At 47.6% G+C, this 22313-nt stretch overlaps 1 protein-coding gene across 12 annotated transcripts in view; it reads left to right on the top strand.

The window, feature by feature from the left end:
* The window catches only part of sox6 (SRY-box transcription factor 6), a 185296-nt gene that overhangs the window by 145408 nt on the left and 17575 nt on the right, over positions 1-22313 (top strand). For 11 of the 12 annotated variants that reach the window (XM_061244563.1, XM_061244560.1, XM_061244556.1 and 8 more), the window contains 4 exons: positions 3498-3647; positions 5739-5916; positions 7358-7545; positions 20591-20696. In XM_061244563.1, coding sequence (XP_061100547.1) covers positions 3498-3647; positions 5739-5916; positions 7358-7545; positions 20591-20696 — 622 coding nt within the window. The remainder of the gene's footprint in view (positions 1-3497; positions 3648-5738; positions 5917-7357; positions 7546-20590; positions 20697-22313) is intronic. The other variant, XM_061244557.1, reaches the window with a different exon arrangement.

Here is a 22313-nt window from a genome sequence, read left to right as displayed (position 1 = left end):
CAGACACGCACACACACACACACTCACACACAGACACGCACACACACACACTCACACACAGACACGCACACACACACTCACACACATGCACACACACACACACTCACACACACACACTCACACACAGACACGCACACACACACTCACACACAGACACACACACACACACACAGACACGCACACACACACTCACGCACACACACTCACACACAGACATGCACACACACACTCACACACAGACACGCACACACACACTCACACACATGGGCACACACACACACTCACACACTCACATACGCACACATACACACGCAGTGGCAGATACCCTGCATGCTGCATGGTTTGAAAGCTCTTGGTTAATAGTTTCCTTTATTCAGACATTCACACACAAGGCTTCATTTTCTTAGCCTTTGTTTACAGCGTGCAGTACCCTAAACTGTGCGCATGCAAGCCACCGACACACACAGGCACATGCACAGACACACGTACACACACACACACACACACACACACACTCAGACACACACACACACACACACATACGCACATCTGCAGATGAGAGCAGGCATTAAAGCGGAGTTTGAGGATGGCACAGGAGTGCAGGCTGGGGGCAAGGAGCCAGCATAGCCCAGCTCTCAGTCCCTGTGCTCCCATTGACTTTCAGCCTGACCCTCATTACCTCCGGAACCTTCTGCCACCGCAGCCCGGCACGATGCTGGAGGAGGGGGTGGGGGCTGGGGCGGAGTGGTCGAGGAGAGGCGGGCAGATGTCCCTCAGTCCGGGACTGGAACATGTGTCCGGCCCCGAGACAACCCAAGGCCTCCTCATTGGCCGTCCTCACTCACTCCTCACTCCTGTCTGGGGCTTTCATCCGAAAGCTGTCTGGTGCCTGACTCTGGTGTGCCTGACTCTGGTTTTCAGTGTACTTTGCTCTGTTTCCAGAGTTACTCTTAACTTCTCGTGCTCTGATTGCAGCGCAAATCCCAGCGTCCTCTGCTCTGACTGATTCTGGCACTGTGCTCTACTTCCTGTGTTCTGGTAGCTGTTTGTTTTCTGATAGCTGTCGCCCATTATTCAGGGATCACTAAAGGCAGACTCACCAGCTCTAGTTTGGGGGGGAAATCAGTTTCTGTCAACTGCAAATCTGTCCTGATTTGTCAGGCTCTGTGTCCATCTAGAGCGTAACCAGCATCTGTCCCCACCCCACTTCCTCTTGTGAAATTCCTACAATACCTAGAAATGCCATATACAGTATTTTAATATTAACTATATTTACTATAAGCAGTTTAGTATGAGTGAAAAATAAATTATGAAGTTTTGTAGAGGAGTAGATGTTGGTGAAGGGGACTAAACCCATCTCTAACCAATCACTGTGGCCCTAATCAGGGCTGGGTTTCCCTTGCTGGCTTGAAGCATTTAGCACAGCTCTTCTCCGTATTTAACCCTGACCTGGGTTAAATACATAATGTTTTCAATTCAAATACATTCCTACACTTCTACACAGCTTTATTGGAACCTACGAAATACTTTCAAAAGGTGCAAACTCTGCCTTCTGGTCCTCTTGGTTGGCTCAATTGCACCAGGCAAGATCAATCAAGCACAGAAAAGTATTTGAATCCAGAACAATGACATATTTGACCCAGGTCTACCCCAGAATAATGAACCAATTTGTTCTTTGGTGTAGGTGAGGTGGAGTTGGGTGCGTGTTTATGTGAAACGGGTCCGTCTCCAACCCGCCCCCTCGTCTGCATCACGGTGTGCGGCAGTGCGTGTGCGGCGGCCCTTCACCGCCTTTTTAATAAACCGGCCCTTGTGTTTGAAATGTGCTCGGTGAAACAAAGGGTGAAAGGAGAGGAAGGTTGCAGAAACGCATGTGAAAGGCTCACAGAGCTACCAGGCAGAGCTCAGAAAGCAATTAAACCGGCAGTGTGATTAACAGGGAGAGCCACACCAGCACTGTAGCAAATCCCTCAGAGCAATTACAAAGAAGAAAGGGTAAAGGGTAAAAAGTATACAAGGCTCGTCTCATATAATTGATAATATTTTGTAACGGGTTGGCAGAGCACTGACCTGTCTGCTAGATTTAGTCAAATTTGCACAAAGAACATCAAGCCCCTTGAGAGGCTGAATAGCTTTAGCGTTTTTCTTTTTTTTGGCCTGTTTGTCAATTTACCATTTAGAAGCTCTTAGTCCTATTCCCAGCAGGGCCCTGAGAACAGTAGACGTTTACCTTCCAGTCTATTCTGCTTTGCATTTTCCCACTGCTTACCTACCCTCTGCCTAACGTCGGATTACACTGCAAGTACCTGAACTCAGCAGGTTTTGTTTCACCCTGCACCAGTGGAAAAAAAGCAGCATCATGCCGATTGTCACACGTTTGATATCTGTAATAGATAACAGTTTGATGAAGTGCCTGTTGTAACACGATGCCATCCTCTGCCTCAAAGCATAAGACTCTGAAGCTTTACCTGGAGCCATCTGACTTAGTGTTGTCTAACGGTAGCTATAGGCTAAGACCATGGCCTTCTTTCTGTGGGAAATGAATTACCTGGGTTTTTGTTTATTAGTCGTTTAATTCAATAATTGAACAAAATGTACTCTTCTGAGAAGGGGATGGTCAGAGAAGATCTTTTGGCACACTAACTGGGTTGTGGTGGTGTAAAGTATAAAAGCCTGGCCAGTACACAGAAAAGTGCAGGTGAGTCTATGTTTGTTACTGCAGCGCAGAAGCGTCGGAACCAGTGGGACTGGGGAGAATTTAGATCTAACAGCAGCCCGGCATTATGTTCAGCTGAGCAGAAATTCCCGGATGCTCCAGAGAGAGAGAATGCAAAAATAAAACAAAACGCCCAGCCGGCCCTACTGTACAAGAGGCATCGGTGTGTGGTTAGAGCACTGCTGTCTCCTAGCTTTTAATACACGGTTAAGATCTCTGATTCCACACTGGAAAAAGAGAGATAGGCACGGGAGGGGAATGGGGGAAAGAGAGAGGAAATGGGAGAGGGAGAGAGACCACTTTTTCCACTTTTAACAGCCTTATTTAATGTTGCATTAAACCAAGGGCATGATGGAGGAAAAAATGGGTATATATTATACCTTCAGCAAAACCAAGAAATCAGAAAAATAACAAACCAGAACAAACTGGCATTGTGAACAAAGGAAGAAAATAGATAACCAGAGTGCATGGCAAAAACCCAAACATAAGTAAATCTCAACAAGCACTTTCGTCTATTGAGACTTCAAATCTTGTTTCTTTGACTTTTTTTTGCTAAATAAGACGATGAGGTAAGCCAGTTTGACTTGCCAATGGGGTAAGAAAATGTCACCTGTCAAGCAGCAACTTAAAACAAGCTAATATTTTCCATGAGACAAAACAATAAGATCGTAAGTTATTAGACTAAAAGGCTTGTTAACACAGTCATGCAGTGTGGGGGATGTGTGGTAGTCTGTGAGCAGTGGGCTCAGTCTCTAATTCTCCGTGGCTCTCTTCCCTGCAGCAGTTGTACGCCGCACAGCTAGCCAACATGCAGCTCTCCCCGGGAGCCAAGATGCCCTCCCTGCCCCAGCCCCTGAACTCTTCCGGATCCGTCTCCCCCACCGGCCTCAAGGGCGACAAGCGGCCCTGCAGCCCCCTCATCCAAGTCAAGGTACGTCCAGATGCCTCCACCACTCCCGCTCCCTGGCCTAGCCCGTGCTGATTGGCCCATTCCGGCCTGCTGTGCTAATTAGCCTGTCCTGTTCCCCTGCTCTGATTGGACCAGCCTGCAGACCTGTGCTAGTGCAGGCAGCCAGTGTGCTCCTGGTGCTGCTTGGTGTTCAGTGGTGCCCTGTGATTAAGGCTCGATAGGTCATCCATCTTTAATGTGCTCTTCAGCCCTGGTCCTGAGAGCAGGTGTTTGTTTATATATTTAATATAAAATATATAAAGCCAGGCGAGGTGAGTTAACTGTGTAATCACATTCTTTAAATCATTTATAAGGTGTTAAGGTGTTAGTAATGGTAACACCTTAGTTACTGTTAGTTAGTAATGGACTTTCTGCTATTGTGTGTTTTGAGCTTTTGTCATATGGTGCTGACTAAATCACATCACACAAACACACTTGTATACATTTACAGACATCTATGGCCTTTACTTCACGGTCTATCTTTGTAATTTTACAAAGGAAGACTGGTGCAGTAAAGACATTGTCCTTTTGAACGCACAATAAAAGCACGACATTTTACAGAAGCAGTAGTCCGCTTTCACATTCACAGGCCTCCAGCGCTGATCTCGGAGAGCGGTTTTAAAAAGAAAAGCATAACGGGCGATTATAAAGTGGGGACGGTGATGGAACCGGGCCGCCGCACCGGAGTGTCTGGCGTGCGAGCGTGTGATTAAAGTGAGAGTATCATTGGGGCCTTTTTCCTTTCTTCTTTAATGGAAAAAAACAAGGGCCCGCATTCCACTGTGGGGCTCTCTCGCGCTCTCACTTGCTGCTGTGTGGCAGCGATCCACCCCGCCTCACTCCTGAGCGCTGAGCGTACAGATCATGCGGCCAGGCCGGTAATCGGAAACATGCCTCCATTTGGAAATGTTTAAAGGAGTATCACAATAGAGGGGGGGCCCCAGAAATCATGTCATTAAACAGTAGTGCTCTCTGCTGGGATCCCCCTCAGCCACGCCTGCTGATGACAGACAAAGTGCCTCGGCCTCCTGGGATAGTCTGCTCCGGCTCTCCGTGATCGCTAAATTGGTTCCATGTTGGTCAGCGTTTGCTAGGGGAGGGGCGCTGTCAAACTCAGATGTGAATGTCCTCTTGTGACTATTTTAGTACAGCCCTCTTTTAGTTTCTTTACTCGTTACTCTTTTGATTGACTTTGGGATTCCTCGACAAATCACTATCCGGTCATAATTTTCAGTTTTACGGACTGAAGACAATTAAACGGAGGGGGGAAATAAAATGCAGATGCTTGGATTTTCAGCGACAATAGCTACGGTATGTGTGTCCGCTTTTAGCTTTACTGAAAGACAAACAGTAATTATCACTGCACTATTGAGTTTTGCTGGATAGATACTTTGAAACAGATCGAAACAGATCCAACTAAACACAGTACTTAAAAACACTGTAGTGGAAAGACTTATGTGTACTAGTGACCATTGTTATCCAGCAGTATGTTTGAGACGTTATCCTGTTGTGGTAAATAATGTCTGTGCCAAGGATTCTACCATGGGGGACACTGTGACTCACAGACCATGATACACTGTATTTCATTTTTGTGGTATATGAGGGTGTATAGTGAATGTGGAAATAGATGATTATCCTTGAAGCTTAACAGATATTTGTGTGCAAATTAGATTGTCAGAGATAATGATTTGACAGTATTTCGAGCAGACAAGTGTACTAATCCTTCATTTATTTTCATGTTCAAATGGATAACATGCTTAAAGTGTTTTTTTAATGAATGTGTCATCAAATCCATCATCCAGTAACAATTATCCTTGGCAGGTGAGCGCAGATGAAGCTGTACAGAGAGGGAGAGCGTCTGTGTTAATTAGCCAAGCCAAAGCAGTGTGGAGACTGTGGGAATATACCTGGTGGCACTGTGCCAGTAGATGAATGAGTAGCAGTGGTCTTGGAGGAGTTGTGTAATTAGCGAGCTCTCTGCTATGAACGGACAGCATTGTCTTAGTTGGGAGGGGCTTGCCCCTTGACAGTGGCTCAGATACACTTCACCCTCTGTCTCCCCATTGGCTGCAGGATGAAGGGACACAGCCCCTGAACCTCTCCGCCCGGCCCAAGACGGCCGAGCCAGTCAAGTCCCCTGTGTCCCCAACCCACAGCCTGTTTTCTGGCAACAAGACCAGCCCCAACAGCCTGTCCAAGACCAGCATCCCCAGCCCCATCGGAGCCACCCTGGGCCGGGGTTCCTCTCTGGGTAAGACATGCGTCCACACACACACGCACGCACGCACGCACGCACGCACACACACGCACACACACACATGCACACACACACACACACACACACACACGCACACACACATGCACACACACACACAGATACTTTCAAACTCGCACAAATGAATACTCACACCCACAGACTCAGCTGAGTAAAATGAGATTACAGCCCACTATAATCTTTACCTAAAAAGCCTTTTTTTATCTAAGTTAAGACTCGAGAATACAAATGCAGCTGATGAACCTACCCACAACTGAAAAACAAAAACTGACAAAGTTCTTTAGTTTCTCCTGAAATTTTCTTTCTTGCTGAAGATAGTGGTGCTGTGGAATAAGCCTGCCTCTTGCTATTTCTGATTTAGCTGGCAGCATGAAGCCAACAAAAGCTTACGTATTATAGTGTGATTCTTAATACGTTTATTGTTCTCCAAACATGTTTGTTTATTTTCAAGGTTTAGTTCAACAAAACAGGAATGAAGAAACTATTGATTTGTCATTTTGCCGATATTTGGACGTAACAGTGTTGTTTTCCCTCTGCCTGGTGCTTGTTATCTGTCTGAGTGAAAGACAAATTGAAAGATGTGTACTCCTTAATGACTGGCTGTTGATACAAATGTCTCTGTTTAATCTTCGTCAGCCCTCCCCTGTGTTTACTGCTCTGATAGCTGAAAAGTGCGCAACTAGAAACACTGCTATTTATTTTTTAAGAGCTTCCGCGTACTATTGTCTCTCCATAAGCCGTTTTATTTAGCTGCTGTTATCCCTTAATTAAATGCAATCCCAAACCGCTAATTACACTAAAACAATTTAAATGTGTCTGCGTGCCCCACTGTTTCCTCCCATCCGTCCGCACCGGGGCTTTGAACCCGGCCACCATGCCCGCGTTTCCCTCCAGTTTATTTGCTGGTTTTTAGCTACCACCCAGCCCCACGTCTCAATCTGACTGGCTAATTAGGAAAGGGGCGAGCGAGGCTGAGACTGCTGCTCATTCTCTAAAGCACACAGGCTCCTGTCCACACAAGCACACTCACTGTGCATACATACTGGTGAAGGGTGTGGAGGGAGCAGAATTAAGACCACATTCACTGCAAATGAGTCTTGTAATGAGACTTCAAATCTTTTTATTTCTGAAGGGGACAATATCAGCTTGTTTTAAGTTGCTGTTTGCTTGACAAGTGAAATGTTCATACCCCTTTGAAAAAATCCTGAAATAAGTCATTGATAATATGTTTGCCTTATTTACCAAAAAAGTAATACGATTTTAAGTCTAAATGTAAGACTGAAGTACTTGTTGAGACTGACTTATATTTGAGTTTTTATAGTGTTGAACCTTTATAGTTGACACCCCCCACCCTCTGTCATTAAACACTGTGGTTAGCCGATGGGGTGACAAAGTGTGGCATGATCTCCTCCCGCAGACATCCTGTCCAGCCTGAACTCCACGGCGCTGTTCGGGGACCAGGATGCGGTGATGAAGGCCATCCAGGAGGCCAGGAAGATGAGGGAGCAGATCCAGAGGGAGCAGCTGCAGCACCACCAGCAGGGCATGGAGGCCAAGTTCTCTGCTCTCAGCAGCATGGGCCTCAACAACTGCAGGGCCGACAAGGTGAGCGCCACACGCCACACGCCACACGCATACAACACACTACACGCTACAGGCTGCATCCACACCACACACATAACACACTACACGCTACAGGCTGCATACACGCCACACGCATAACACACTGCACGCTACAGGCTGCATCCACACCACACACATAACACACTACACGCTACAGGCTGCATACACGCCACACGCATACAACAGACTACACACTACAGGCTGCATACACGCCACACACATAACACACTACACGCTACAGGCTGCATACACACCACATGCATAACACACTACACGCTACAGGCTGCATACACGCCACACGCATACAACACACTACACGCTACAGGCTGCATCCACACCACACACATAACACACTACACGCTACAGGCTGCATACATGCCACATACATAACACACTGCACGCTACAGGCTGCATACACGCCACACGCATACAACACACTACACGCTACAGGCTGCATACACACCACACACATAACACACTACACGCTACAGGCTGCATACACGCCACACGCATAACACACTACACGCTACAGGCTGCATCCACACCACACACATAACACACTACACACTACAGGCTGCATCCACACCACACACATAACACACTACACGCTACAGGCTGCATACACGCCACACGCATAACACACTACACGCTACAGGCTGCATACATGCCACACACATAACACACTACACGCTACAGGCTGCATACATGCCACACACATAACACACTACACACTACAGGCTGCATACATGCCACACACATAACACACTACACGCTACAGGCTGCATACATGCCACACACATAACACACTACACACTACAGGCTGCATACATGCCACACACATAACACACTACACACTACAGGCTGCATACATGCCACACACATAACACACTACACACTACAGGCTGCATACATGCCACACACATAACACACTACACACTACAGGCTGCATACATGCCACATACATAACACACTACACACTACAGGCTGCATATACACCACACACTACACACTACAGGCTGCATACACGCCACATACATAACACACTACACGCTACAGGCCGCATACACACTACACACTACACGCTACAGGCCACATACACACCACACACTACAGACTACACACTACACACTACAGGCCACATACACACCACACACTACACACTACAGGCCACATACACACCACACACAGACCACGCACCAGCCCTGAGTAGGTGCATAATACATGCATAAGCAACAAGGTGAGTGCCACACCATGGATCACATGATTTAAAGCTTTCACTCCTCTCCCCTGTCAAGTGGCACATAAACCTTCACAAACTCTGCCTCCCTGTCTCTCATACCTGCAGGGGGCTCCTGTCTTACACACAGATACTCTTACACATCCACACACACTTACGCAGAAATGTCAAGCTGAATGGCCTGCTCTTAACATAATTTTTGTGTTCATATTACTGTTCTGGCACTATACTCACACAGTATTCATGCGCCCCTCCCTGAAACAGCACACACACACACACATACACACACACACACCCTGTTGATGACAGTCTCACCACACCACGTGCTGTCACGGAAGCAACAAACACATCAGCTTCTCACAGCCCTCTGCTCTCTGTTGTTGAGAATGTGTTATTTTTCCTGTTAGTGCAGCAAAGTGAGGACTGGCCTCTCTCTCCCTTCTGCTCTTCCACAATGACTCTTTTGAATGCTCGTACAGCCGAGAAACATTATACAGTATGCTGGGCTGGGATATGCGGGAAAAAGTGTGTGTGAGTGTATGTGTGAGATTTTGTGTTTGCGTCTGTCCATATATATATATATATCGGAATTGGTGTTGGTGTGCAGCCGTTCCTGCATGTGTGAATGTGTGTGTGTGCATGCGTGCATACGTGTCTGTGTGTGTGTATGTGTGTTTGTGTGTGAATGTGTGTATGTTTGTGTGAATGTGTGTGTGTGTGTTTGTGTGTGCATGTGTATGTTTGTGTGTGTGTGTGTGGGCCCTTCGCTGCCCTGCGCTAGTGAACTGTGATGTCTCTGCCCAATTAAAGCTGCCCTGTGCCTCCCTGCTCCTCGCCCTGCGCCTCCCCTTGCCCCGGTGTGGGACAGGGCCCTGCTTTGTACCAAGAGCGCCTGCACTCCCTGGGATACCCTTTAAAAATATCTTCAATCGATGAGTCAATCAAGGAATGAAAAAAAAATCACCCTTCTCCAAGTGATTGATGCCATATTGCCAGTTGGCTGTGAAGGAAAGGCAGGAACTTGGAGCAAAGATCCATTAATATTTCATCACCTGATACTTTCAACCAACAACCACAACTAGGTCAATGTACATATATATAAAAAAGTCTCTGAACATCTATTTTCATTTCCCTTTTTGACTTGAGTATTAGTGCTATTACTGATTTCAAAACATGGCATTGGAATTCACTGAGGCTGTTCTGTGTATTTATTCTGTATTGACTCTGGCTAAGATAAGTGTAGTGGTAAATTTGGTTTGTTGCTCTAAAACACTCCTTTGGAAAAATGTAAAAGAATATTTCCTGTAAAATGCTACTTTTTAATTCTTCTCGTTGGTCGATATTTTTACCTTGTTTCCTTATCTTTTTTCCTTGGTTCCAGTTTTGTTCAGAGTATGAACAGTAGTGTTGATAACACAAGTATGTCTCAAAAGCAGAAATAGAAGTAGAATAGAGTAGACTGCCAAACCCAGCTGATTGTACACCACCCTTACATTTGACCTCACATTTATCCATTCAGTTTTTACATTTTTTGGACTTTGATGTGATTTCTTTTTTTGAGCTAACATTTTTACATTTTTAACTGGAGAGATACTTCTGTCGTAATCTTGGGTTCAGAGCGTAGTTTGTCTGTCAATGTGTGTGTGTCCATGTTTGTTTGTATGTGTCTGTGTGTGCGTGCATGTGTGTGTGTGTGCAAGTGTGTGTGTGTGTGTACGTGCATGCGTGTGTGTGTGCGCATGTGTGTGTGTATGCGTGTGTGTGTGCGCGTGTGTGTGTGTGTGTGCGCATGCGTGTGTGGGCGCGTGTGTGTGTGTGAGTATGTTTGTGTGTGTGTGTGCGCGCGCGTGCATGGGTATAACCATGGCTGAGACTGAGAAGGTCAGGCCTTGAGGGGGTGTTCTGGGCAGTCAGGATGGGGGTGTGAGATGATGCTGTTGACAGGGCCCACCGAACAGACAACAAATAATAATTAGGGGCCCCGTCAGTCTGGAAGCATGAGTGGCATGTTTGGGTTACCATGCTGCCACAGGAGGCCTGGTGCGCCAGCTCCTTTTTCAAAGCCAGACAGACACTGCGCCCCTTCCCTCTGGCCCCCCTCCCAGATGAGGGGGCAGAATTTGCTGCCCCAGCTGGGGGCATCCGGTGTGCATGTGCCTCGGACGTATGCACATAATCATTATTAAGATAAAACACTGATCTGAGCCCAGTGGATTTGGGCACTCCTCCCTCAGATTAACCACTGAAACACAGCAAAGTCCCGCCCCCAGCCCTCCACGGCCCCTGTACAGTAAAGCGTGTCTGGAACTGCGCAACTTCAACACCAAACGTCAGAGCTTAGCCACAGCATCGGCCAGTGTGTGGAGTCCGTCCCCAGCTGAGTATGGGCATTATAAGTACCCAGCGGACCGTGGCTGTTAAAGCCAGCGGAGCTGTAGAAGCTGCTTTTCCCACACTGTACTGGAGGGCAGCGAGGGTACCTGGGAGGTGGCCTGGATCAACATCCACCCTTATCGTTCACTCAGAATTCAGAGCCAGTATTTGCCTTCGTCTTCCCAAAGACAAGCTCAGCGAGCGCAGATACGGCCCCGGCGCACTGCCCGCTGCCCGCGGGAGAGCGTGACGGGACTCTCCGCCGGCGTGTGAAAAGGCTTATCTCTGCACCGGGAGAGCTAGTGGCAGGCACGCAGCAGGCCGCGGCACGTTCCGGCAGCGGGGCCGCGTTTCCAACGCTCCGGATAAAAGCTTTCACTTCGGTCAGTTTCAGAATATTAATATTTCAGAGAACAGGCTCACCTGACATAAATACTCTGCGTTCCCTAACAGCCCGTCCCCCGCCACCCCCCTCCCTGTCGGCTGTTTGGAAGTTTATCACTGTGAAAGCTTACATGAAGATTGTGGAAAGGTAACATAAATGGGATTAAGGAGAGGTTAAAATCATCTACTGGGGCTGTTGGTGGGGATATTAAATATTGATTTATCCTGGCGTATGACCCCAGCCCGAGAGTGGGGCTAAGTGCTGCTTACAGATGGATCAATTCATCTTTTAATACAAAGTGTGGGCCAGGAAGCACAATGGAGCGTCAGCTACCGGCCTCACTCGTCTGCCTGAGCCTCTCTCTCTCCCTCTCTCTCTCTCTCTCCCTCTCTCTCTCCCTCTCCCTCTCTTTCTCTCTCTCTCCCTTCTCTCTGTCTGTCTCTCTTTCTCTCTCTGTCTCTCTCTCTGTCTGTCTCTCTTTCTCTCTCTGTCTCTGTCTCTCGCTTTCTCTCGTTGTCTCTCTTTGTCTCTCTTTCTCTCTCTGTCTCTGTCTTTCTCTCTTTGTCTCTCTTTCTTTCCCTCTCCCTCTGTCTCTCTCTGTCTCTCTCTTTCTCTCCTTGTCTCTCTCTTTGTCTCTCTTTCTCTCCCTCTCCCTCTGTCTCTCTCTGTCTCTCTCTTTCTCTCTCTTTCTGTCTCTCTGTCTTTCTCTGACTCTGACTCTGTCTCTCTCCCTCTTTCTCTCTGTCTCTGTTTTTCTCTCTCTCTCTCTCTCTCTCTCTCTCTCTCTCTCTCTCTCTCTCTCTCTCTCTCTCTCTCTCTCTCTCTTTGGGGGAGATGAGCATTGCATTTAGCTTCCCTGTCTGTAAGGTAAAGGAGTAAAATATTCATGCTTTACAGCATGTTTCCTTGTTTTCTATTTGTCCTCTCCCCCCCGCCCCCCTCTCCAAGTAAAAGAAACGCATTTTCCACTTCACAATTCCGCCAATGTGAAATATTTATCTCAGAGGTATTATTGTCTGTCCGGAGAAATGATTTTACTCCATTATTTATCGACGAGGCGGGATGCCTGTACATGGGGCCAGCTCGTGGGGCTAACAGCTGCACACATCTTCCAGTCAGTAATGTTTTTATACAGCGGGGGTCCATACTGGTGCGCACAATGGTTACGGTCAAAGGTTCCAACTAAATACAGCTCCAGCTAAAATACAGAATACTGTGGACCCCCTAAAATGACCACCCTGTGGTCAGAATAATGGTTAATGGCTCAGTATTGGTTAATGGACATACCTTTACACAACTCTCATGAAATGCTGCAATATGGTGACTATTTAATATATCCAAGCATGTCTAAATAGTGATGTCACTACATCTATGTACTGTAACTCATGTAGCTATTTGTTTCCATTTGTTACCATGGATCTGTAAACCAAACACAGTATAAATATGGTAGCATCAATGAAATATTCTTTAAACTATATCTTGGACCCTGATCCTGAGGACCCCCAGATATCCCTGAAGTCTAACTCCTGCTCTAAGAACTACAATACCCTACTGAGTCCTCTTTTAATGACCTCACAGACATGTCCAAAATGCACGTGTTTCACAATAGGCCCACTATAAGCCCAGCCTGACAGAGCAGAACTGGGAGCAAAGCAAAGGCCATAACTGCACACGGTCAGAACGGCATACGGTACATTTTTCGTAATTTGAAATTCCCCCTCGCACTTGGGCAAACTCTTCTGTTTAATTGATCAGAGTGTTAAAAGTATAAAGTAAGATGTATTCCTCTGCTGCCACGCTGGAATCAGAAAGAGGAGCAGGGGTCAGGGTGTTAACCTAGCGAACGCACCACACCACATTGTTTAATACGTTTAATGCTGCCATAGAGTTTAGGCCCTTTTCAGCCTGGAACCTTGTCTGGTCTGTGGCTTCATCCTGTACATACACTGCATATAAAAAAAACATACATACGGCATACTGGTAACACCTTCATACATTCTGTTTTTATTTATTTCAGCCATAAAGGGTGGGGCCATTTCGTTCGGTCATTATATTCAGTTGCCTATAAGTCGATGTTGTGTTAGACTCCAACTCCCATCAACCCATAGCATCCCATGGATCTGTAGTGCTTTAGCTTTTGAATACACTCCAGCTGTGTGGTGAACAGTCTCTTTAATGAGACAACCATTGGGTCTGCTAATAACATCATGCAAGCACAGAAAGTGGCTGTTAGCAGGCGATGTGTATTGACTCACATCTTTTGCCTGGCATTACAGATTAATTTAATTCTTTCATTCATGGGTGACTTTTTTCTCTCGAGAGAAACGGCTTTAAAAATAGCCATAACTCGATTTGAATTACTATAGTGTTATATCATTAATTAAAAGAGTCAATAAGCAGCAGTTCTCAATGCGGAACAGCATTGCATTGCTAGTGGTCATTGACATACACAACACAACTCTGTATTGCATTTCAAGAGGAACAGCGCTCCCCCATGTCCAGTGACAACTTGAGGCCTGCGAACATCAATGCTTTTTCCAATTGTTCTTGCCTGCCAAAGAGCTATAAATAGCTTCAGCTGTCTGTGTATGCATGTGCAAATGTGTGTGTGTGTGTGCGTGTGTGTGTGTATGTGTGTGCAATAGAGAGAGTGTGTGTGTGAGAGTGAGACAAAGAGAGAGAGAGAGAGAGAGAGAGCGTGATAAAGAGATGTAACAATGTCAGGCCGCATCTCTGCTCTGTGGAGAGGCTGGGCGTGCGTGTGATACTTCCTTTGACTCGGGCCTAAAATCCCACAGCTCCACTGCAGCCAGTGAAGTTTCCCTCAGCCCCAGGCTGCAGGCCTGCTCAGTCACACAGAGAGCCAGGGAATCCAAGGAAGAAAGAGGGCAGTCACAATGGTGCATTGATACGTGGCGGAAACAGGACAGAAACTTCCAGAAATATGCCAAATGAAGGCCTGTGTCTCTGTCAGGTCAGCTGTGCCTGATGGGCGGCGTCGATTGTGTTCTCTTTGTGATTTATCGTCATGGCGACCTGCGGCGGAGGTGGGCTGGGCCCTACCCGAAGAACTCGGTCAAACAGCGCTTTAGATCTGGATCGTTCGGTTAAGCAGGACATAACGATCTCCATACAGCGGCGTGGGATAAAGACAAATGTGGCTCTGGTGGATCTGGAAACACCGCCGTAAAAGCAAAATGGATGGTTTACAAATGAGAGGAGAAGCGGCCCTCTTCTGTGGGAATTGGATTTTGTACGGTTCCTCCCGAATGACTATCACAGGGACGGGACGAGACGCTGCATGTAACATGTTTTAGCCCCGTTAATATGTGACGATAAGGTCATTAGAAGCAAAAATCCAAATCGCTCCCGTGTTGGCTGCGTGCCCAGACTGGGCGTACGTCGTGTCTGCAGTTGGTTTTCAGTGCCTGATTGAAGTAAGATGCTAGAAACAGGCTCCAGTCTGAGCCAGAGAGCCGGAACGCCGGGCTGGTGCCACAGCTACTGTAGGTGTGTGTGCCGGGCAGTGTCCCAGACTCTTAGCACACAGCACAGTACCCGCTCAGGCCGGACTTTCACCCCACAACCGACTACTGTGCGTCTGCTCCCTTCCCTCGTTGCCTTTGTGCACAAATGGAGGCTGTTTTTTGAATAAGGAGCTGGAGACCGCATGAAAGAACGTTTGGGGCTTACCGCACAACTGGATGTGCTTAGGGGCTAAAACGCCCCAGTGCTGGGGAGATGGGGAATTATAAATAACGTGGCTGTCGGTTACAGCTGGGATTAGAAGCAGATGGGGGATGTGACACGTTGAGCTGAGAGGTGCTGTCACTATCTATATTTGGTGGGGCGCAGACCCAGCAGGAGGACCTCAAGTTTGCCAAATCTCCACCCCCCCCCACCCACATGACCTTGCCGAGCCGGGTGCTGTTCGCTCCGGGTTGGGCTTTTCGGCCGCGGTCCGCCAGCGCTGCGTAGCGTCCACAGCGGCTCTCCTTTCCCCCGCCGTTAGCGCTCCGCTACGCTACGCAGAGTAGCCACAGCGCGCAGAGCCACGGTGTGCGCCATTCCGCCTCCTTTCTTTACCTTTTTAAAAATGTGCGCGGAGCAGTCCTTCCATGAACCTGGCCTTCGCCTGCGCGGGTATCTGCCTTTCCCGCTCACCTCCATCCACCTCACTCAATTTGTCTGGCGTAGAAATTGCTTTTTTTCCCTCCGCTACTGAAAGCAGTTATCTAAGTAGCCCAACACAGACAGGCGGGTCAGATGCTTCCTCCCTGAAAAAAGATTGTAAGTTTTCCGAGAGCACATTAATGCTACTTATCAGCGACTGACAGTGGTCTAACTCAGATTTAGGCGCTATTTATGAAGGAGAGGGACATTTTTGGGTTACCGCCGGTAACACAATGCAAAGAGCAGCCCACCCCGCCCCCCCCACACCACCGCACTGCCCCAAAATATGTCCTGTGGGCTGAGCGCCGTCCCGAGGCGCACGGTCTGTGGCCGCTCTGATTAAAGCCTCGGTTAAATCGCTGACGTCGGCGCTCCCTGGCTCCACATGAAAAAAAGTTCATAAATTCCAAACGCGCTGCCATTGGCCTCCATGGCATTACTTCACCCGGCAACCATTCTGCGTCCAACAAAACGCGCCGTAACCGAATCGGAGACACAAAAAAACCAGGGAAGAAAGGAAAAGAAAAAAGAGGGGAGCGGAGGAGAGTGGATGGGATTATTGCGGGCGCTTTTTCCGCTTGGGCGTAGCGCGCGGTGCTATAATTTTAGACTGCGGATGGAGGGCGGCATGCTGAACTCATTTGGGGAGCAGGCCCGGGCTAATCAGGATGGGAGGCCTGCCTGGTGTAGGATTACATCGCCTGTATTGTCTGTCCTTCTCATGCTTTTTCTCCCTCACCCCTTCCCCCTCTCTCCCTCTCTCTCGCTCCCTCTGTCTCTCTCTCTCCCTCTCTCTCCCTCTCTCTTACTCTCTCTCTCATTTTCTCTCTGTCTCTATCTCTCTCTCCCTCTCTCCCTCACCCCTCTCTCTCTGTCTCTCTCTCTCGCTCCTTCTCTGTCTGTTTCTCCCAAGTTTTCCTCCTCTCTCTCAATTTCTCTTTCAATTTTAAACGCCTAACTGCCATGAAATATTTTACCATGTAACATAATAGAGTATTATAATATAATATTCCGGTAATATTCCGGTAATAGAATATCGATAGACAGTTGAAAGAAAGTTCACAATAATGAAATGAAATTAATCAATTTAAATGAATGAAAAGTTAAATGAAATTGAAATAAAAATAAATGATGATAATAATAGTAATAATAGTAGTAATAGTAATAATAGTAATAATAATAATGATAATGCTAATAATAATATCACTCATACCTCTCTTTCTCTTAGTCCCCGCAGCGTTGTCTCTCCCTTTGTAATGCCTGTATGAAATATAAAATGCTTTATATGAGCTGCTATTTACTAAAAGCGTACCCCTGCACCCTTCAGGATGGGCGCCGTCTCCCTGGGCTGCTTGTCCTCTCTGCTCTTCAGGCGCAGAGTGATCAGTAAAAATTTAATGACACCATAAAATAATAAAAATGTCATTAATTTATCACTGCACTCCATGCAAGGGCTAGAGAAGTAACATTTGTTCACGGACAATTTTCAAGCCTTCCAAAAAAGCCTCGGACGTTATGCATATAAATGACTTCCATAATTTTACGCGCAATTCCGATGCTCAGACATAAATTATACAGGTTATAACCAATAAGTATATAAAACATAGTATATAAAATTTAATGGAAATTCATTGTGCCGGACTGTTAGGATGAGCTATGTTAGTTTAATCTATCATTACCAGACAAAACTTTGATAACTAAAGGATTCGTATTTCTTTTTCTCCCTGTTCCTTTTTACACAAATCTGAATGCATTACAGACCATGCTTTGCTAAAAACAAATTTAAAAAAGTGAATTAGGAGTGCCTGGAAAAATGAAATTTTATCTATAGCTGCATTATTTATTTCTTATTTATTTCTGTCATATTTGTTGATGACTGAGGACTGATTGCTGTGCTCAGGGCTCAGTCCCTTTCTGCGCTTTGTTGAAACGTTACCCGTGTCATCAGCTACACGATTGTGCTGTGATTGTGCTCTCCTCTCTCCAACACTACGCTTAACCATCATGACTTTATAAAAAGGGGCTTGATTGATGGGGGTCAGCCTCCACATCACACAGGGTGGAGTGGGGGGCTAATTTATTACAAAGTTATCCTACATACCGTGACTCGATGGCGGAGCATGGCAGGGAGGGGGGGGGGGGGTAGACAGGGGTTAAAACGTACAGCCACCCACCCGAACGCAGTCGCGCATCCGTCTATTTGTCACCAGGCCACGCGGCTCTTTCATTAAGCGCGATAATCTGGGCCGTGTGATGAATACGCTGGCGTGTAGCGCCTGGCGCCTGGATCGCACGGCGCTCTGGGAAACGCGGTCCACTCCATCTTACCCGCTCCCCGTGCCGCCCGCCCAGTGGGCCCGCCGCGTATATCATCATTAGAAAACACTTAAATAAGCAAAGCGCATTCGCATAGGCAGGCCCTTAATGACACGGCATGAGCAGGTAGTGCTTAATTGTACATCAGAATCACTCAGATGGCCATAAATAATTATTGTTCCTTCAAGCATGGTGTTAAATTGAAGTACTTTCCTGTGTGTCTGTGTGTGTGTGTGTGTGTGTGTGTTTCCCCTCCGTTTTGAGTAATGGTTATTGTATAAATAAAATAAGTAGAGGGAATCAGAGCTCTGTGAAATGTTTTAATGTGTAAACTGGATTTCAACTTCTTTTTATTTTTGACAGCCCTCATTGAGGGTGGGGCAGTAGTGTATATTTTAAATAATGACCTAAATAAAATGAATTAACAGACTGCATCTGATGAGTTGCAATGTGTCCATTTACCATCCCATTAAAAAACCTTAAAAATCATGATAAATCTTAATAATTATAAATGCATAACTTACTTATTATACAGTGGTTGAACAAAGGGTTTAGTAAATTTATTTTATGTGTGTGTGTGCCTGTGTTCATATGTGTGTGTGTGTGTGTGTGTGTGTGCGTACAACATCATCCTCCGGAGAAAACAGGGTAAAACCCAACAAACAAACGTGTGCTGAAAGATTAATGCACACGGTGGTGTCGGTGTCTGTTTTTTGGCAGGGGAGCTGTTAGCATTGTGTAAGGACCCCACCTGAGTGCTGTCCTCAGAAAACAGTGAGGGAAAAGGAGGAGGAGGAGGAGGAGGAGACGGGAGGGATGAGTGTGGGGGTAAAAGAAAGTGCACCTTTGGCAGAGATTGAATTCTCACCCGGGGAGTAAAACAAATGCTCTTCCCCTCTGAATCTGGACAACATGCCGTCTCTGAGTGCTTCCCAGCCCGGTGCAAGCAGAGGCAGGGAGAGAGGCAGATTATTTGTATCATACAGAGTCAAAGTGTCCATCCCCACTTCACTCTTTAAAAGAAGAAGACAGCGCACGGCTAATGCCCGTGTATTCACTACAAGAACTAGGTCATTTAACAATGGGGAGAGGAGCAGTCAGCTCCGCGCTTCTGCATAATACATTAAGTGTAATGTGCAGCAACTATTCACAACCCCCCGAAAGCTGTTATTTTATTCTGTAAATGCACACGGACATGACATTTAATATTGTCGCCGCGCGCTGAATGACAGGGCTTCATTGTGCGTCAAGTGCAACACCATGCCAAGTTTAATCTGAGCATAACGCGACGCGACAAAGGAGGGGAAAACACGGAGGCAGGGTCCTGAATAAGTGATGAGGACCGGGCTCTGGGCTCCGCCGGGCGGGGAGCGCGCTGCCGGGATTACGCGGAGGTCTGAGCGCGTGGGAGAGGTGCCCACTGGCTGGGTTACGCGGAGGTCTGAGCGCGTGTGAGAGGTGCCCACAGGCTGGGTTACACAGTCTGAGCGCGTGTGAGAGGAGCCCACGGGCTGGGTTACGCAGTCTGAGCGCGTGCGAGAGGGGCCCACAGGCTGGGTTACGCAGTCTGAGCGCGTGTGAGAGGAGCCCACAGGCTGGGTTACGCAGTCTGAGCGCGTGTGAGAGGAGCCCACTGGCTGGGTTACGCAGTCTGAGCGCGTGCGAGAGGGGCCCACAGGCTGGGTTACGCAGTCTGAGCGCGTGGGAGAGGTGCCCACAGGCTGGGTTACGCAGTCTGAGCGCGTGCGAGAGGTGCCCACGGGCTGGGTTACGCGGAGGTCTGAGCGCGTGTGAGAGGAGCCCACGGGCTGGGTTACGCAGTCTGAGCGCGTGTGAGAGGAGCCCACGGGCTGGGTTACGCAGTCTGAGCGCGTGTGAGAGGTGCCCACGGGCTGGGTTACGCAGTCTGAGCGCGTGCGAGAGGTGCCCACTGGCTGGGTTACGCAGTCTGAGCGCGTGTGAGAGGAGCCCACGGGCTGGGTTACACGGAGGTCTGAGCGCGTGTGAGAGGGGCCCACAGGCTGGGTTACGCAGTCTGAGCGCGTGCGAGAGGTGCCCACTAGCTGGGTTACGCAGTCTGAGCGCGTGGGAGAGGTGCCCACGGGCTGGGTTACGCAGTCTGAGCGCGTGGGAGAGGTGCCCACGGGCTGGGTTACGCGGAGGTCTGAGCGCGTGTGAGAGGAGCCCACGGGCTGGGTTACACAGTCTGAGCGCGTGCGAGAGGAGCCCACGGGCTCCTCCTCACTAAGGTCCCTCCACCACCCCCCAGGTTATCTGTAGAAGTGAAGTATCTCCCCCTGCAGATTGAAGGGATGATACACCTCACAGGGATCAACACGGGTGGCTTGCCATTTAGCAGAACTTGCTGCCCACTTTAGATTATTAAACATGATTCATCAAATTATTCAGTTATTTATGGAGTTCTCGAAGTTAAGTATTTCATATTAAAAGAGAAATATGGAAATCGGTTGCGTCGACTGCATTCAGCAAATTGTTTTGTTGCAAATTGGATTACTAACTGCTGTTATTCCCCCCTCCCACAGGAGAGGGCGCACTTCGAGAGCCTGGGGCACCACCTGGGGAAGCTGGGTGAGGATGGCAAGATGGGTCACCGGGTCATCGACCTCACCCGGCCTGAAGACATGGACGGTAAGACCATCTCACATTTCATTCCTCCGACTCCTTCTCTTTCTTCTCTTTCCTCGAACCTTTCCTCCCAAAGAATGAATGTCATTTCATTTCCCGATCACCCATGTTCCCAAAGTCACTAAAAATCTGTTCTATTATATTCTATTCTATCATATTCATATCAGTCACTGGTTTTTGTGTGTGATAATGTTCACGCATATTCCCCGGTGACTTGAGCATTACTTTGGCATTATTTTTAAATTATATTTAGATTTTATAGTGATATTGAAATTCACTGTTAAAGCAGTAAAGCTTCTGTAAGCAGCCCAGATTTCTCTGTGCCTGGCCTCAGCCGAATGAAGTTTTAACTGGAATGTTTTTTTGCTCAGTGAAGCAAAGACCAAGCGATGGATTGGAGTGTCACCATTAGAGCAGATTATTGGATGGCCATATTTGATTAAGAATTAGATTTTTGTTTTACATTTGTTTTTTTTGGTTACATTTATTTTACATTTGTGTATTTTTTACCGAGTACCTAGTGAAGCCTCTGTGAGTCTGGTTAAGGGAGCTGTGTGGGTGTGCACGGTACCGGTGTGAGGTCACGCCGTTGCCGCAGTTACGCCCCGGTTTCTCACAGGTAGGTGCCGGGAGGTGAGGGGGTCACAGGACAAAGCTGGATGTGTTCCAGGCCCCGCCCGGTTAGCGGCGCGGCCTGTTTGAGCCCCCCGGCGGGGAGGTGTAAATCCCTCCCCGCCGGCCCCGGAGCGTTCCCGCTCCATGCCTCTGGAGCTCGTGTGGCTCGGCCACGGACGCCCCTCTTTCCCACTGTTTGCCAGACATAAATATTTTGCGGCAGTTTCCATGGAACTTCAGGGGCTGGAGCAGAAAGAAACAGAATGGGCCCGTCTTTAAATAGCCTAAATCGCGCTGAGGTGGAGCAGTAAGTATTTCTCGAGAGAACGTGACACCCTCACTCTTGCTAGATTACCGTTTGTCTTCTAGACAATTTGTGGGAAAAAAACCTGCAAAAACACTTCAGCTGGAATGACTACTGTCGACATTTAGAGGCTGCCTTTGTCTGAATTCGGTTCATCGCTGTTGGTTTGAGCACAGATCCGTGAAAAGAGCAGTCAAGCTCCCTCAGCCAGATCCTCCACGTGTGTAGCCCCTGGAATGGGAACTCACTTTGGGGGTAATGTTGGGAACTGTGGGTACTTTGTCACTTGGAAGTCCTGAAAGACACCAGGGAAGGCACACCTAGCTCACTGAGACAGTTGCTATTTAAACTCTCCGCCAACGGCAGCAAAACAAAGATGAGTTATAAACAGGTATGTCCTCAAAATCTCCCTGTGCAGCAATGTGCCCACATTAAAATACTTCTCGGGAACAGAATGCGTTTTGTATATCTGGAAACATGGTCGGTAACTGGTTTTTAATTGAGATTGGAAGTGTTTCCGATAAACCAAAGAGACAAAGATCCTCCACATAACCCCAAGCAGAACATAACATCAACTGCTGTGGAGTAATCAGTGGAAATGATCCAGGTGACATTAAATGAGCAGTTAAGAACTGTAACAAATCTTTGTGATGTAAAGACTTTCTTTCTCTTTCATAAGAGTCTGAGGGAGTTTTGGTCTG

The sequence above is a fragment of the Conger conger genome, chromosome 6 (genome assembly GCF_963514075.1).
Source record: "Conger conger chromosome 6, fConCon1.1, whole genome shotgun sequence".
Taxonomy (NCBI): Eukaryota; Metazoa; Chordata; class Actinopteri; order Anguilliformes; family Congridae; genus Conger; species Conger conger.
The sequence above is the reverse complement of the archived record's forward strand: the minus strand, read 5'-3'. Positions and strand labels throughout refer to the sequence as shown.